This window comes from Zygosaccharomyces rouxii (assembly GCF_000026365.1).
Source record: "Zygosaccharomyces rouxii strain CBS732 chromosome A complete sequence".
In the NCBI taxonomy this organism is placed as follows: domain Eukaryota; kingdom Fungi; phylum Ascomycota; class Saccharomycetes; order Saccharomycetales; family Saccharomycetaceae; genus Zygosaccharomyces; species Zygosaccharomyces rouxii.
The window spans coordinates 226,997-244,353 of NC_012990.1; the positions used below are offsets into that span (position 1 = coordinate 226,997).

At 38.8% G+C, this 17,357-nt stretch overlaps 7 protein-coding genes and 1 non-coding gene across 8 annotated transcripts; 2 read left to right on the top strand and 6 right to left on the bottom strand.

Annotated features, from left to right (window-relative positions):
- Positions 1-7: 7 nt before the first annotated feature.
- MET12 (methylenetetrahydrofolate reductase (NAD(P)H) MET12) lies at positions 8-1,960 on the bottom strand (the record flags this gene model as incomplete). Its single annotated transcript, XM_002494450.1, has 1 exon — positions 8-1,960. One exon carries the CDS (start codon positions 1,958-1,960, stop codon positions 8-10), a length of 1,953 nt encoding a protein of 650 aa, XP_002494495.1.
- A 219-nt stretch (positions 1,961-2,179) lies between these two features.
- On the top strand, positions 2,180-5,341 carry RAD1 (ssDNA endodeoxyribonuclease RAD1; the record flags this gene model as incomplete). The annotated part of the gene is made up of 1 exon (XM_002494451.1): positions 2,180-5,341. The coding sequence occupies one exon, from the start codon at positions 2,180-2,182 to the stop codon at positions 5,339-5,341; it is 3,162 nt and encodes a 1,053-aa protein (XP_002494496.1).
- Positions 5,342-5,491: 150 nt separating this feature from the next.
- On the bottom strand, positions 5,492-9,067 carry SWI1 (Swi1p; the record flags this gene model as incomplete). Its single annotated transcript, XM_002494452.1, has 1 exon — positions 5,492-9,067. One exon carries the CDS (start codon positions 9,065-9,067, stop codon positions 5,492-5,494), a length of 3,576 nt encoding a protein of 1,191 aa, XP_002494497.1.
- Positions 9,068-9,684: 617 nt separating this feature from the next.
- On the bottom strand, positions 9,685-10,785 carry MNN10 (alpha-1,6-mannosyltransferase; the record flags this gene model as incomplete). Its single annotated transcript, XM_002494453.1, has 1 exon — positions 9,685-10,785. The coding sequence occupies one exon, from the start codon at positions 10,783-10,785 to the stop codon at positions 9,685-9,687; it is 1,101 nt and encodes a 366-aa protein (XP_002494498.1).
- A 254-nt stretch (positions 10,786-11,039) lies between these two features.
- PEX5 (Pex5p) lies at positions 11,040-12,773 on the bottom strand (the record flags this gene model as incomplete). Its single annotated transcript, XM_002494454.1, has 1 exon — positions 11,040-12,773. One exon carries the CDS (start codon positions 12,771-12,773, stop codon positions 11,040-11,042), a length of 1,734 nt encoding a protein of 577 aa, XP_002494499.1.
- Positions 12,774-13,356: 583 nt separating this feature from the next.
- Positions 13,357-15,030, top strand: PRP28 (mRNA splicing protein PRP28; the record flags this gene model as incomplete). The annotated part of the gene is made up of 1 exon (XM_002494455.1): positions 13,357-15,030. One exon carries the CDS (start codon positions 13,357-13,359, stop codon positions 15,028-15,030), a length of 1,674 nt encoding a protein of 557 aa, XP_002494500.1.
- Positions 15,031-15,163: 133 nt separating this feature from the next.
- On the bottom strand, positions 15,164-16,153 carry CWC2 (active spliceosome conformation promoter CWC2; the record flags this gene model as incomplete). The annotated part of the gene is made up of 1 exon (XM_002494456.1): positions 15,164-16,153. One exon carries the CDS (start codon positions 16,151-16,153, stop codon positions 15,164-15,166), a length of 990 nt encoding a protein of 329 aa, XP_002494501.1.
- Positions 16,154-16,269: 116 nt separating this feature from the next.
- Positions 16,270-16,355, bottom strand: ZYRO0A02992r. Its single transcript is given in 2 exon segments — positions 16,270-16,305; positions 16,317-16,355. It is a non-coding gene; the product is annotated as a tRNA-Tyr (tRNA).
- Between the last annotated feature and the right edge of the window lie 1,002 nt (positions 16,356-17,357).

Here is a 17,357-nt window from a genome sequence, read left to right on the forward strand (position 1 = left end):
ATTAATTTTAGGACAGTATGATTTCCCATAGCTCGTCTGGGTTGATGTAATCATGATGGACAATCGATATCAGGCAATATTCCTGGTGAATCTGTCTCAAAAGACTGTTCGTTGATGTATTTCTGGGGAAAAGTTTAGCCCACTCCAACCATATGCTAAAGGCTTCATCACTCCACGCTTTAAAGGATTCTTCAGATACGATTGTTGATTGAATCACTTGACTATCCGAGAAGACACCCCAAGTGACTACATTCGAACTATTGGACTCTAGATTAGTTTCAAAATTTCCCTGACTGTCATTTGCATAATAAGTCAATTTAGCACGTCCGTACTGTTCAATTGCTTTTTTCATATTACCGTTTTCCCATATATTTTTGGGGACAAACATTTCTATGAATGCCTTTTGGTAAACCACACCGTATGCCGGACCCCAACCGAATATTTTATTGGTACTAGGTGATCCATTGGTAGCAGGCTGGGATGCCAACGTTAGAAATCCTCTCTCATTTAACTGAATCAATTCTTCTTGAATTAAAGCTGTTTCCGGTGAAAGGCCTAAATCACACCATGGCAATGCGTCTATAGATCCTTCCAAGTATTTGATGAAAATTATCTGTAAATCCTGAATAGTTTTTGGTTGACCCCAAAGTTCGTAAGCCTTCTTGTTACTTACTTTCAAAGTGGGACCATAACCATCAATTTCACCGAATGCAGGTGATCTTGTATCACCGAAACGACCGTTGGGGAATTCATCCCACGTAGCATCACGTCCCAACGTACCTGAACCTTGAGAGATCGAAATGACCACTTTTCTAGTGGGGGCACCTACACCATGTTGGTTTTTCTTACCGATAATAACTCTATTAGAAGTCAGTTCACTGGAAACGTTGCTAACGGTACTTGATTGTCTTCTTCTTTTACGATTATCCTCGATCAAGTTTTTCACGTTAGCATCTTCGAGAACAATATCGCCTTCCTGATCTTGTTCTTCCGGTTCTGATGTGGCAGCCTCATCATTTTCATCTTCAACAACATCCAAAGTATCGCTTAAGGTAGGGGAGGTTGCCACTATCTTAGCAACAGCTTTCTCCAAGTTCAGAGTGTAGAAATGGAAACATTTAATGCGACCATGAGTAGCCTTGTAAATCGTTTCAATAATTTCTATCAAAATATCCACACCAATAGATTTAACTGCATCATCGTCAGCTTGAATCTCAGGTGGGAATTTTTGTAAAACACTTGATGGTATAGATGCATGAGAAAGTTTAGCGGCTCTGTTGAACAAAAGGTAAGAATTGATGGGCATAAGACCTGGAATTAGGGGCAAATCTGTAGAGATGTGCTGCCTAAACATCTGTTCGAATTGTAAGAATTTATCCACATCGTAAAACAGTTGAGTAATGACAAAATCAGCACCTGCATCTATTTTTTCCTTTAAGAATGGTAAATCCTTCCAAGGATTTTGCTCATTACCCTCGGCTTCACCTTCGCAATGGCCCTCTGGGTATGCAGCTACACCAATACAGAACTCGTTTGGAAATCTGTAGTTAATGTACCTGACAAGATCGACAGCATGCTTAAATTCCGACTGAGAAGCTTCTAAATCAGACCAATCTTGACCGATGGGTGGATCTCCTCTTAATGCCAGAATATTATGAATTCCTGCGGCTTTACATCTAGTCAAAGCATCATCAATAATGTTTCTATCCATATTGGTGCATGTTAGGTGCATACAAATTGGCAGATTCAAATTCTTTTGAGCTAAGGAAGCTAATTCTAACGTCTTTTCAGCAGTGCTACCACCAGCTCCCCAAGTAACGGTAGCAAACAGCGGTCCCAGTGCAGTCATACGTTCCATACGTTCTAACAGGTTCTGCTTACCAGTCTCTGTCTTGGGTGGGAAAAACTCTAACGAGAGTGTGGGACCATCTTTGGATTCATAAAGTTCTCTAATTGACATTCTCAATGATCTAGCAGCAACAAGCTTCTTTAATGATCAAATGTTTGTGTCACTTGCCTTTTCAAAGTAGTTGTGTGTTGGTGAATTTTTGACGTTTTTCCTTAATATCTGGGATTGATATCAATAATCCAAGCCATAGTATAATGACTCGAGAAAACAAGATCAAGTGAAACAAAAATTTGGTATCGAAAGCTATTTGGTTCTTTGGGATGAATTGAAATGCCTCAGTTGTTTATACATGAAGATTCTGATGATGAACAGTTGCAGTTGGAGCTTTCCAGGCAGGCAGAAGAGGCTGTAGAGTTGAACAAAGCACCCGACCAGGATCAACCAGAGGAGAGCCCTAGTTTGGAGAAGACACCTAGCTTGGAGAAGACACCTGCTGAACCTTCACAACCATTGTATCCTTTGATTCCAGAGGAGAATTTGGATGATAATGGGTTAAAGCCCAATCTAGATGATATCAGACAAGTTGATATTCAGTTGAATCTACCGTTGACCTTCCAGCAACAAGTTGTTGAAAATACACTAGTTACTGACGATCCATTGGTGATTTTGGGGAAAGGTATTGGAATCATTAGTATCGTAGCCAACTTACTATTTACATTAGCTACACCCACAAGAATTAATGGACAACCAAAGAGGTCGTTTGTCATTGTGATGAATGCTAGTCCAGGTGATAACCTACGGATAAGTGAAGAGTTACAAGAATTATCGTGGTTATCAAGCTGTAGTGAGGATATTCAAGGTGAAGACAATGACATCGACGAGGATTCACAGAGGCCATTCCATGTTATCAATGCAGAATCTCAAAATGCAGATAAAAGACAAAAATTGTACAATTCCGGTGGAATATTCAGTGTTACTTCAAGGATTCTCATTGTCGATCTACTTTCAGGTTTGTTACATCCTAGTAGAATTACTGGTATAGTTGTCTTGAACGTGGAGAAATTGAAATCATTCTCAAATGAATCCTTTATCCTGGAAATTTACAGATCAAAGAATAAATGGGGGTTTATAAAAGCATTTTCAGAGTCACCAGAATCGTTTGTAACCCAATTCTCACCACTGATGAGGAAGCTTAAGGAATTAAGATTGAAAAATGTGACTCTTTGGCCTAGATTTAGAGTAGAAATTTCTCAATGCTTAAACAATGCAGTTAATCCTCAGATTAATAAAGTTGTAGAAGTTAAAGTTTCACAGACGAATTCTATGTCTCAAATTCAATTTGGTCTTATGGAATGTTTAAAAAAGTGTATTGCAGAGATGAACAGGAAAAATCCAGAGTTGGTGTTAGAGACTTGGAATATTGAAAATGCATTGGATCCAACGTTTGTTAAATCAATTGATGCCGTAATGGTACCGAATTGGCACCGCATATCTTATGAATCTAAGCAATTGATTAAAGATATCAGATTTTTGAAAAATTTACTCAAATTGTTGGTTAGTGGAGATGCTGTAGATTTCTATGAGGAGTTACAGTTGAGCCTTGACGCTAACAAACCTTCGATCTCCAGAAAATATAGTGAATCACCTTGGTTAATGGCAGATGAATCACAAATGGTCATATCGTATGCCAAGAAAAGAATATACAGCGACGGTGAATATGTTTTAGAAGAGATGCCCAAGTGGGAACAATTGATTAGTATCATGGAAGATATTTCTTATCAAAGAGCTTATAAGGACGTTTCAGGCCCTACGTTAATAGTATGCTCTAGTTACACAACTGCATCACAATTGGCAAGAGTGTTGAGTCAAGCCGATAGGAAAGATGGATTTCGTAGAAGTATGCTTCGCAAACTACAACTTTATAAAGAACGACGTGAGGAGAGTAAGACATTGGTTAAAGAAATTAGAGAAAGGGAACCAGATGCTATGCCTGAACTTAATGTGAGTGCCGCGTTTGCTAAGGAACAAGTAATAACAAGACGAAGAAGAACACGAGGTGCTGCCGCCATGGCTGCTGTAGAGCGTTTGAAAAATGCAGGAACAGGTGAAGACATTGAAAGTGTAATTGATGACTATAATATTAAAGAAGAATTAGAACCCGAGGGACTGTTAGAGATGGCAGATAATGAAGCGACAGCGCCAACGACTGAGTATGAGGATGAAGATGATTTTGGAGAGAAACTTTTCCATGATATGTCTCATAATGCTATTACGAAGGAAATATGGGACCAAAGAACCCAATATTTCCAATTTGTTCATCGTGGTGATCAAATAATCATTGAAATATTCGCCAATATTACTGATGACTCTTATTTGCAAGAGATTATGCCTTCTAACATCATCATGTATGAACCAGACTTGACTTTTATCAGAAGAGTAGAAATACATCGTGCTATTCATAGGGAAATGCCACCTAATGTTTGTTTCATGTATTACAGTAATAGTGTAGAGGAACAGGGCCATCTGGTATCTATTAGGAAGGAAAAAGATGCATTCACAAAGTTGATTAGAGAAAATTCAATGTTATCCCACCATTTTGAAGCAGATGAAGATTTATCTCATTACAAGAATTTGGCAGAGAGGAAAGTCAAACTTAATAAGTTGAGGAGAATTACTACAAGAGTCGCTGGTGGTCAAGCGGCACTTGCTGACTTCACTCAAGATATAGTCATTGTCGATACGCGTGAGTTCAACGCTGCATTGCCGGGACTTCTTTACAGGTATGGTGTGCGTGTAGTACCATGCATGTTGACTGTTGGTGACTATGTTATCACGCCTGATATTTGCATAGAGAGAAAATCGATTGCGGATTTAATTGGATCCATACAAAACCGTAGATTAGTTTCTCAATGTAAAAAAATGAGGAGCCATTACAAGTATCCAACCTTATTAATCGAGTTCGAGGAAGGCCAATCATTTTCCTTGGAGCCCTTTAGTGAAAGGCGTAACTATAAAAGCAAGGAATTATCCACTGTACATCCAATCTCTAATAAATTATCCCAAGATGAGATTCAGTCAGAATTGGCCAAATTAGTCATGAGGTTTCCTGGTTTAAAAATTATTTGGTCATCTTCCCCTTTACAAACTGTAAATATGATTTTGGAACTAAAGATTGGTAGAGAACAACCAGATCCAAGTCAATCGGTGGCATTAGGTACCAGGAGAAAGCAAGAAAAATCAGAAAAGAAGGCAGCAGCCAAGGAGAGCGATCAAAAAAAATATGCGAGATTGCTGCGTATACCTGGAATTTCGAAAGTGGAATATTTTAACATTAGGAAGAAAGTTAAAAGCTATGAAAAGCTGAAATCGTTATCATCTCAAGAGCTTCACGATTTGTTAGGTGATGAAGATTTAGTTGATAAACTTTGTCGGTTTTTGCAGGCAGAAAAAGACGATGAGGAGGATGAATTAGCAGATAGCGATATCGAATAGAAAAAAATGTAATCACCAAAGATTTATATTTATCTCTATAAAGTTTGTAACGTAAGATATCGTTGACCGATTGATGGAGATTGTAAAAAAAAAAAAAAAAAAAAGAAAAAAAAAAATAATATAATAATTAATCATTACAGGTGCATATCATCATTTAGCACCTTCTACCAAAGTTGCTAATATCTGATTGTTTAATTTACCAAACAGCTCAGCTTGTCTGGAGATTTCAGCATCAGCTAGTGGATTGGACAGGAGGGCGAATATTTGGGTATCTGTAGGTAGTAATCCAGGTATCGAGGCCAAAGATCTACAAGTCTGTAGTTTTTCTGTCCCTGGAGTAAAATCTATACTCTTTTGAATGAGTAATCTGGTTAATTCGATGCATTTACAGCTAATAAAGGCAAACATTCTTTTTAAATGAATTAAATTTTTATCAGTGTGAATGCTAATGTTACAAAGCACTTCACTCAACCTTCTTAAATTGAAACCAATATTTTCTTCAGAGTTTAACCAAACTAGGGGCATATTTTTAATGTTTTTATTAGAATCCTCAGATTCTAAGAAGTTGACAATGATTAACATTGATGTTAAACTTTGTGAAATTATAGGTCCCACTTCTTCTATCAAAGTTGGTAAGGTGTTTAGTTGCATGAATGGAATCACGGAAACTAGCAACGAGAAAACGTTATTGAACAACCTATACTTGTCGCCTTTGTTGTAGGCGTTGATTAAACGAAGAGCGGTAATCCAATCTTTACTTTCCTCTTCAATCTCATTATCAACAATTTGAGGTAGTAAGATATCTTTGAAGAAACTTCTGTTGGGATATGCCAGTGAAAACAATTTAGATAATACATCCACACCAAATCCGTAGTACTTACCCAATTTCAAAAGGTACTCTGGATATGACAGATGATCAGATCCACTATCAAATTTTTTGGGTTCCCCAAAGCTTAAGGCGAGCATTAGTACGAAAAAACAGTCTAAATGACTTTCGACTTCATAAACATGGGAAATATTGGTTAAAGTAATCACTGTATCCTTCTTAAAATTGAGACCCTTTCTATTACTCGATACTTTGTCACTTTGAATGAAAACTAACCACATCAAATCTGTAATAAATCTTTTCACAAATGGATTTTTCCCCATAATTTTTGAATTCCTTTCTGAGAAAGACGCATTTCTTAAGATCATAGAAATTGTAGAAATTTGATCGTTTAGTAAAACTTTTGGATCTTCTGCACCTCTGGTGTTCATTTTAGTAAATGGATTATCTATCTCTTCCTTCACACTTTTCAATGCCTGTAAATAAGATGGTGTGTGTAAATTGGTTAAATCTTGATTAGGTCTTCTTGATAGTGGTTCTGGCAATGGTTCCCAAACCCGTGGTCCTTTCAATGGTACTGAATCCGTTTCATTATCATCTTCATTCCAATCCAATGGTGTTTGAGCTGGTGTAATAGGTACTTGTTCAAGATCTGTACCAGTTAGAGAATCAACTTTAACGCGTGCTTCTAAAGGTTCAGAATTGCCGTCATTTTCCACATTCAAATCTTTCACGTAATTTTCAAACACTTTATTGAACCTTTCCTCGGTTGTGCTAAAAGGAGTATGAGGAGATGATAAGATTGAATCAACATCATACTCTTCACAATAGATTGTATGGAAAATGTTATAATTACCTTGGGCTAAATTTGCCAGCAGATTTATACCCAGTGTGCAAAGAGAATCTAATAAATCGGGATATCTTTCGAACGGTAATTTCAACACGGAATCGGCACTTGTAACTAGTAAAGTATCCAGGGCCGTCTTTATCTCTCCCAAATTTGTCGATTGCAATGACATGGTCAACGCATGTAGATTAATAATTCCTATTTCTGGTGGGAACAGAAATATAGGCTTATTGGCATCAATTTTCTCTCCGATCTGAGATACATATCCAATATCATAACCTTTGGCGTGCTGGATAGGTCTTGTAATGGGTTTGTAATTTCTAGTAACAGCTCTTTTGTAAACTTTGGGTAATTTGGCCATTTCTTGGGCATACTTTTTCTTCAACAACTCTTGTTGTTGTTGCAACTGCTGCTCCATTAAAATCTTTCGTTGCCTCTGTTGCTCCAAAAGTGCTTGTTGTTGTCTTTTCATCATTTCTTCTTGCTGCCTCCTCTCTAGCTCTAGTTCTTTCTTTGTCTTTTTCTTTTGACGAGGCTTCTTTTGTTTCTTAGCCCTTAATGCAGCAGCAGCTAATTGTTGCTGTTGCTGCTGTTGTTGTAAGAATTGTTGTTGCTGCTGCTGCTGTTGTTGTTGTTGGTGTAGCTGCTGTTGTTTCAATTTGATTGCATTTACAGCGTTCATTGACATTGGCTGCGGTTGTGGTTGCGGTTGTGGTTGCGGTTGTGGTTGCGGTTGCGGCTGCGGTTGTAGCTGTGGTTGTGGTTGTGGAGGGGAAGCATTACTAGTGCCATTGCTACTGCTGTTGCCATTAGTATTATTGGTTATATTTGAGTAAACCTGAACTTTCTTTAGTAACTCCTGGAAAAATTGTTGGAAAAATATCTTTTTGGTTTGGGATTCCTTTATACCCTCGGGACTTTTCAAATACATCTCGTAAGGTATTAAGATTTTGTAGTAGATTGCTGTCAACTGTTGAACGTCAGGAATTTGCAACCTTTGAGCTAAAACCCCCCATTGTTTATTTCTAGAAATTTGCTCACCACCACCAAATCTTTGTACGAGCATGAAAAGGATGAAAAGGTTAATCTTTCTACCAGCAATCTCTGGTATTGTCTGCAAAGGCATGTTTTCCCTTTTGCAGTTTTCAATTAAAGATTTCATAAACAATTCGTACTGCTTATTGTTCAGTTCTGTAGATATCCGTCTTTGTAAATCTGGATTCAAGTTTTGTAGTACATTTCTCTGTTGTTGCTGCTGAGCCGCAACTGCAGCTGCAGCTGCAGTTGCACCTTGAAAACCTTGCTGCTGCGCTGGTGTTGGTGTTGGCGCCTGTGCTGGTGATTGGGCCTGGGCCTGGGCCTGGGCCTGGGCTTGGGCTTGGGCTTGGGCTTGGGCTTGTGCTTGGGCTTGTGCTTGGGCTTGTGCCTGTGCCTGAGCCTGTGCTTGGGCTTGTGCCTGGGCTCGAGCTTGCGCCTGTATTTGTGCCTGAGCCTGCGCCTGGGCTCGAGCTTGCGCCTGTACTTGAGCCTGTGCCTGAGCCTGCTGGGCCGCCTGCGCTTGTTGTTGTTTTTTTCGCAGTGCTGCAAACGTTGCCGCCCTGTCCGTGAAAACACTGCTATTACCGTGAAGAACGCCTTCACTAGCCGCTGAAGCAGGAGAGCCTGCTAAACTCCTGCCATCGTTACCAGCAATAGGAGAACCCCGGTTTGACAAAATCTGCTGTGGCGTAGCACCTTCATTACCACCGTTTGTACCGCTGTTCATCATCAGAATTTGCTGAGGCAGCCCAGCCTGGTTTGTAAATACCTGCTGAGGAGACATAGAGGCTCCGGGATTAGAATTGGGACGACTTATCTCGCTGATGGAATTTCTTGCCAGTATCGCCTGCGGTGAGACACTGTTACCGTTGTGCTCATTTGTATTGTTGTTGTTACCACTGACCCCGTTAGAATCGAAAAAGCTTGAAAAATCATCTTCGTCTCCATTCTCATTGCCGTCAAGGGCGGCATTGTTTATACCTGGAGAGGCAGCCGCCGAAGGGTAGAAATCCATCTTGTGTATTTCAGTGTATATGTATGCGTTAATGCGTATTCAAAACGCAATAGGGATCAAAAAGAAGAAAAGGGCCGGTTTGACAATAAACTAGTTAATTAATTTAATTTAGTTTTTCACAACACGAAATCCCAATAATAAGAAGTCGCGTAAGAAACGGTTCAAATGTGGTTTCGAATCCCTCTACTTTTGCACTGTGTTGTACTTTTGAGGGATTCTACGGTTTTTTGTCTTGTTTTTCGGCCATCGTCAGAATGTAAAAAAATTTTCCTTAGGGGTTTAAGTTACTCGGGCCGTTTACGAAGTGCATAAAAAGGCAAATCATTAGCGATAGCAGTAGATAATTGGAGGACTCTGATGTCAAAGGCACACTATACATTTTAGATGCCTTAGGTGCTCTTGATGTTCTAGTTATGGAGAGTCGTGGCCTTTCTCTTTCAATTTCTTGCATCTTATTAGCCCCGTAGCTGTGTTTCTAAGAATTCACAGATGCGCTACATGTAAATATGACGCATTGGCGTCGTGTTTATCTACATATGGGAGTAATAGTGATTTATGGTAGTATTATGTAACTTATTTATTGTAAATTACGAGGGGAAACAAAAGAAAAAGGAAAATCAATGGAACAACCTTGAAAACCATTTCCTATTCTTGTCTTCCAAAAGACGGGTGTAGTGTTGCATCTCATCCCAACAATCCCTACCAAAATTACAACCTGCCATATTAACTATAAAATCCTTCTCCTTATCGTCGTAGAAGAACCTCTTATCGTCTTGAAACTCTGAGCAAGCACCTGGTGGGAATGAATTTATTGATCTTAATGGTAAGAAGCCGACACGTGACCTGATCCAGCCTTGATTAGCGTAAAGGGCTTCCAATGCATCCTGTTCCTTGTGCTCCCAGTACATGTGCTTTTGTTCGTAAAGAGCGGGATCCCACCAAAGTTCTAGTACCATGTGTGCCCACTCGGTATTTCTGATAAAAAATGAACCCAAATTAAACCCACCACAATCTTGTGTAATCAATAAATTCAATTCCTCAGTGTAATCGACGTAGGGGATATCGAGCGGTATGTTCAATGGGTTGAAATCTTGTAAAGTACGCGAAGTTACGTTGTTCAGACGGTCAAAAATATGTTCTTCCAATGAAAACTCTGGTTCCATGATTAAGGTATCCAAATCCAACCACCAAAACCATTCCGCGTTTGGAAATTCTCTCATTGCTTGTCTTAATATATCAACCTTTTGCCATCCTTCACGATATTCATGAGAATAACGTTTTGCAACGGTCTGATCTTTGATAGTTAATCCATAACCATGCTTTTTAGCATAAGATTTTTTATTGTTGATTGAAAGCCTTTCTATTGCCCAATCTTGTTCGTTCTTCCATTTTAAAACACCTCCACCTTCATTTGCGGCTAAAATTATAACAATTCTAGGTTCACGACGCCAATTGGTCAATTTGTAAACTAGTTTATTCCACCAAGACATGTATTGCGTAGGATCAACTCTTGCATCACCTTCTCCATTACCATACAAATATCTGTTTAGTAAATTTGGTGGATATTTAACATTTTGATTGTTTTTCAAAGCTTGTGCAATATCAGATCTGCTGTCAGCAGCTGATGTTTTTGATCCATTATCACGTATCCAAAATATTAAAAATGTTACCGTTAAAAATACAAGCAGTGGTTTTTTGAATCGGCTGAATTGACCCATTTTAACGAAATTTCGTATTGCAGCCCCAGAGAAAAAGCTAACAACCAATGCTGCTTCTTCCTATCCAATGATTTCTCCTGTTTCTGCAGGTAGGTGTTCTATTTATCAATGTTGACCATTCATTATATTGATCGATGCCCGTAATACGCTAAAAAAAAAAAAAAAGAAAATGTGTGCAACAGTCCTCGGCAATCATTATGGACGGGAATATAAACATTAGACAATGGGATTTACGCTGAACGTATTTATGAGTATTAAAAATTGAATTCATTTCTAAAGGATTGTAAATCCATGCCAGGTTTTGCTCGTTCTAGTAGATCACGTCTGTCCATAGCGACAAACGCTCTCTTTAGTGTCTCCAATATATTGTTACTGTCCACAGTCATCGATGGATTCGTTGCACCGCCACTGACTTCGTGCATACTTAGTGCCGTAAGTAAATGTTCTGCAGCTTCCTTGTAGCAACCTATGTTAATGGATGAGACTGCCAAGTTGTACCGAGCTCTTACAAATGATGGTTTCAGCTGTAGAGCCCTGTGATAAGCTTGAATTGCCTCTTCTGATCTACTCGAGTTGGCTAATGAGGCACCGAGACGATTCCACATCAATTCATCATTAGAGTTTACACTTAGCGCAGCTTTAAAACAGTCAATAGTCTTGTCGAACTGATCATCCACATAGAATAAAAGACCTAGACACAACTGCACATCGGGATCCACTTGCGGTAAGCGATTGGCAATTTGTAAAAACCTGTTCCTTACGCTCACATTTAACTTGTATCTTTCCGTTTCATTATCTATTGCCGACCCATCGGTATTCTCAATCAAATCGGGATATTTGGCCTCCACCCAACGATTTAACATTGTGAATGCACTCACATCATAGCCTTCATTGATATAACTAATAGCCAGAGACTTCATTGCCTCCACATTATGTTGGTCTAATTTTAAACACTGTTCCAGCGCGTTTATACCGCTTAACTCCTTTTCATTTTGAGTTTGTACTTCACCCAGTTTCAACCAGGCATCCACATGTTGGGGATCTTCTTGTACTGCTGCTTCGAATGCCAAAGCTGCTTCACTAAGTTTAGCACCATTCTCCATAAGGACACAACCAATTTCATATGCATTGGGGTTGTGTAAAAATTGGTTTTCCCCTTCGAATTTGTACTCCGAATTACCACTTACTCTGCCGTTCAGAAATCTTTGGTAATCATTTTCCCACTCTTGTGTACCGGCTAAATCCTCTGTTAAAAGATCATCTGCATCCTTTTGTAAAGAATCCCACACTTGTTGAAATTCACTCTGGTACTGATCCCCTACAATGTCATTTTCTTGCGTTGCTTCTTGTACTGGAGTCTCCTCTGTCTGAGCATCTTGAAGGTTTAAGTTTTCCGCTACTTCGCTCTCTAATGCTTTGAATTGTTCATCCCAACTTTTTTGTTGATCCACATTATGTGATTGTTGTTGCTGTTGTTGTTGTTGCTGTTGTGGATGCATCATGGAAGGACCCATCATCATTCTAGGCCCCGTGACCATAGGCATGTTCTGCATACCCATACCTCTATAACTGTAACTTGGACCATTTCGTTGCTGTTGTGTTTGTCTTGGTTGTTGTAACTGTTGAGAACTACCGTCCTTGAATTGAAATTCCTGTGACCATGCATTCTGTTGCAAGGGAGCGCCAGGCGATTCCCTTACGGATGGTGTCATATTAACACTTGAAGAAGATCCAGTCGCATTTCGTAAAGCCATTGGTTGTTGACCCAATCTCATCTGTGGATTCGACGTACTACCGTCATTCATAAAATTCTGCATATGAAATCTGGCGGCATCTGACATACCATTCTGAGTGCTTTTAAACTGTTGAGGTGATGGTTCGTGTGTCATAGACATAGATGACCCATGCTGGAGAGATCTATCACGTTGAGTATGCTTATTGAATTGTGCTAGGGGATTGCTCCCTATAGAACACTCTGCCGCGTTCATGTTCAAACTGTAATGGGGAGAATGATATGAAGAAGGGACAGATAGAAATTAAAAATTCTGAGAGTAGAATGTAATGCTGATAAATATTAATATGGGAGCGGCTATTGGTCCTCCTCAAAACGTCTTTCTGTATTCCTATGCTCTGGAACACATTAGTTGCTGTAAATATGATATATTATGTACAGCTCTTGATTATATGCCTAACCCCAACATGAATCATAGTTTGGACTTCGTCTAGAGTGATTCTTGAAAATAACCTTTTCCCGGAATTGAGAATCTTTCTTCCGACTGGAGACCATTTACCCGGCCTACCCATGAGGGCGGAAAAGGATAATACCGATTTTCAGCGGCTAATTTGCCAAATTGTCCATGTTGAAAATGTAAGGTCACCAAAGAGACTAGTTAGTAGTACAAATGGGCAGCAGGCAACCACAGAGGCAGAAGAGCCTATTTTGTGTGCCTGCGGTATCTTGGTGTTACCCTGACAGCTTGATATTTCAACATGTATAACCGATGAGATGAGATGAGATGAGGTACGTCGGAGAGATGAAAGATATCCTTAATAGTGGATGATTTCAGAGCTATGGCTAGACCCCCTGATATCAGTCAGTTGCTATCGGGCACTGATAAATCTGCTAATGGATTACAGGAGTTGGAAAAGCCCAAATTCTTGACTAAAGCTCAGAGACAGCAGTTACTTTTAAATAAGAGTCAAAAGAGGGAGGATATTATTCCTACAGTGGTGAAACCGAGGAATAAGGAATCTGAAGTTATACAAAAAGAAGATGAAGAGTATTCGCAGACTAGTAGACCTAAATTTAATTATGATACGAACGAACAAGAAGATACTCTGTCAAACTACGAACCGATAGTTAGTATTAGGGCGAAGGATTTAATGCAAAGACCAAGGGATTCTATTGAACAATTTTATATGGGAAAGCATTGGACTGAAAAGACCAGACAGGAAATGTCCGACCGAGATTGGAGGATTTTTAAAGAAGACTTTGGTATTACCATCAGAGGTGGATCTGTGGAAAATCCATTGAGATCGTGGTATGAACTTAAGAATGAACAAATGGCAGATGCAATTGTTAAGAATTTGAAATACCATGAACCTACACCAATTCAAAGGGCTGCTGTACCGAACGTTTGTAATAAGAAGTTTAGAGATTTGTTAGGTATAGCGTCAACGGGTTCAGGTAAGACTTTGGCATTTTTAATTCCGATATTGATGAAAATTGACCAATTACCATCTAGACCATTGGTTTTAAAGAAAATGGATGGGCCCCTAGCGTTAATCTTGGCCCCTACAAGAGAACTAGCGCAACAAATTGAAAAAGAAGCAGAAGAATTGATTGATGCGTGGGGTAAAAACTGTGAAGTAGCGTCTATTGTAGGTGGTCATTCAATTGAAGAGATTAGTTTACAAGTGTCGCAAGGGACTGACATTCTAGTTGCAACGCCTGGTCGTTTAATTGATTGTCTAGAAAATCATGTATTGACGTTGGGTAAAGTGGAAACATTAGTACTGGATGAAGCTGATAGAATGATTGATATGGGGTTTGAAGAGCAGGTCACTTCGATCCTTGGAAATTTGACCCAGAAGCGGCAAACTATGATGTTTACCGCTTCGATGACTCCAGGTACTGAAAAGATTGCAGCAGGCTACTTGAAGAATCCAGTACGAGTAACGGTCAGCGGCTCACAAGGATCTACACCAATGATTCGACAACTTGTTGAACATATCGGTAGTGAAGAACAGAGGTTCCAGAGAATCGTTGAATTTTTACCACAATATAGAGCACCGATTATCATATTCATTAATTACAAGAGAGCAGCAGATTGGCTTGTACAAAAATTTTACAAAGAGACTCAATACAAGGTTACAGTATTATACGGATCCAAATCACAAGAACAAAGAGAACAGTCTTTGCAATTATTGAGAAAGGGTAAAGTGCAAATAATGATTGCTACTAATGTAGCAGCAAGAGGTTTAGACGTACCTGATGTGTCTCTGGTAATAAATTTTCAACTTTCTAAAACTTTTGAAGACTATGTGCATAGAATTGGTAGAACTGGTAGAGCTGGTCATGAAGGTACCGCTATTACATTTTTAGATGATGAAGATCCAGAATTGGTAAAAGAGTTGTACAAGTACCTGCAAGAGAATAATCCAACTGGTGCAAACAACTTTGCTCCTCGATTGAAGGAAAAATATAGATTAGGTAAAAGGCGTATTGAAGAAGTTTTGTATTGATATGAAGAATAACGATCATCGTCGTTTGACGAAAAACAAAATGTAGCGAGATGCAAACTAAACATTAACAAAACACAATTAAAAAAAAACTATTGTTACAAATTCTATAAAGGCCCTACCACGTCCCATGTACTCATTCGTCTTCTGATGAAGATGATGGATAGTCGACTAAAGAAGCCTTTTGCGGCTCTTCTGTCTTTTGACGTTTCTCTTTTGCATTTTCACTCTTGAAATTAGTCTTCCTCTTTCGCAGTTTATTCAACACTTCACCGCTAAAAATCCTTCCATGTTTTTCTTCGGCTGATTCATTTTCACCTTTTTTGACTTCCTCTGCAGCTTGGGTTTCATTGCTTTTATCCAGTAGATGAACCATTAGATCTAAAGTCTCCTGTCTTTTTTCCTCTTCTTCCTCCCTCTTAGCTCTTGGATTTGGATCGTCATGAGCCCACTTCACTTGTAAGCCCGTTAGTTGTAATCTTTCCTCCCATTCTCTATCACTTGGTATGAGTAATGATTGATTGGCAACCACTTCTTTGGCAAACTCTGCATTACACTGCCTTTTAAATTTAATAAATGCACAATTCTTGGATTCCAAATAATGTAATTTATCAATTTCACCTAATTCTGAGAAGAGAAATCGTATGCGATTTTCTATTTGGTTTGATTTTAATGGTCTGTTACCTAAAGCTGAACTAATCCCACCAACATAAAGAGTTTTATTATGTTTTCTAAATGAACCAACACCGGCCATATCATCTCTGTAAAATGCAAACTTTTCCCTACCAAAACAATCCAAAACATCTGTTTTAGCTGCTAATCTTAACATATCTTCATTCTCTGGAACATGGTGCATATACTGACATTTTTTACCTAGACAGCACATTCCCTTGGCAAAATAAAGGCAAAAGAATTGTGTTTCCTGTTTATCACCTAGCGTTTTACCAGAATGTAGTTTCGGATCTAATCTGAAGGGGCTTACGAATCTACTTTGACCACCTTGACCTTGAGACCATTTATTATACCATATGTTAAACACTAACCCAGTTTGAGGTGGTATAGATGACGGCAAATCTGATTCTTTCACTTGGACTTTAGCAGACCTTTCTCTCCATGTTTTGGACATAGTGCTGGGTTTACTAGTAAACGTAGGATCGTCTGTTTTGTATACTCCATACTGTTTAAGTACTACTTTGCTTGATATGATGAGATGGGAAGCGGTGAGAAGTTGAAAAAAAAATATCTCCCGGGGGTGATTCGAACACCCGATATCCAGATAACTTTTCACATTACAGTCTGGCGCCTTAAACCAACTTGGCCACCGAGAGTTATTAAACTGTTGAAAACAGATAAAGCAGTTTTCGACTATAAGACAAAGAAGATTTGGCCAATTTATATCAACCGAGGACCAATTATGGTAAATGTGCAATAACAAGAGCCCATTTGTTTAGGAGATAATATTTAATTCAAGAGAATACTAGACTGTTATGTTTCTTATTGTTCTTCCTATATGAATACTAGTCTAAGAAGTTCCAACCAGCTTGAACGTAGCTATAGCACAAAGGCTCAGCGCGCTATTAGAAACAATTGTCTTTTCTCTGTAGATCACATACTATATCAGTCCAAAGACAACAGTGATAAACTTCTATTCCTTACTATATTGATCTAACCTGCTCTTAGATATTGTATCTATATTCTTGGGTAGCCCTTAATCTCCTGAGGAGTAGAAGTAATAACCTCAGAATAATGGTTTTATAGTATATCGTTCTAGCTTTCAAAATATCCCAATGAGAACTAGCTAATTGCCTCTTTTGGATCTTCTTAGTAGTAATGTTTAAACATGAAGATTTGATTTGATGCTAATTCTTCACTTTCTGAGAGTATCAAGATCAGTAACCTTTACCTTTTTTTTAATAAACCTGAAAGTATAAGAATGCACCCACAAAGACAGTTAACAATATTTTAGAATGAAAGGTTAGGTACACCTGGTATGTTTTACGCATACTAACCGCCAAGCTGAAATATTCTGAATATTCTGAACAAGAAAGAAATATATACAGATCTGCCAATGGGAACTAGCACTTAAGAGCCATGAGGATACTCAGCGGTCTGCAATTGAACTAGTCTTTGAATGGGCACGCGGCTAATATTCCTCCACCAGTTCAGTAAGCGGTTTCTAAAATATACTTGCAAAAAACATATGCATGGAAAACCAAGAAAAACGCAGAGAACATCGACACACGTTCTAGAACTTCAATGGAAATTATCTAGAAGTCATACTGCTCAAGAACCTCGGCGCTTAAAATCAATAAGGAGAATCTTTTAGAGGA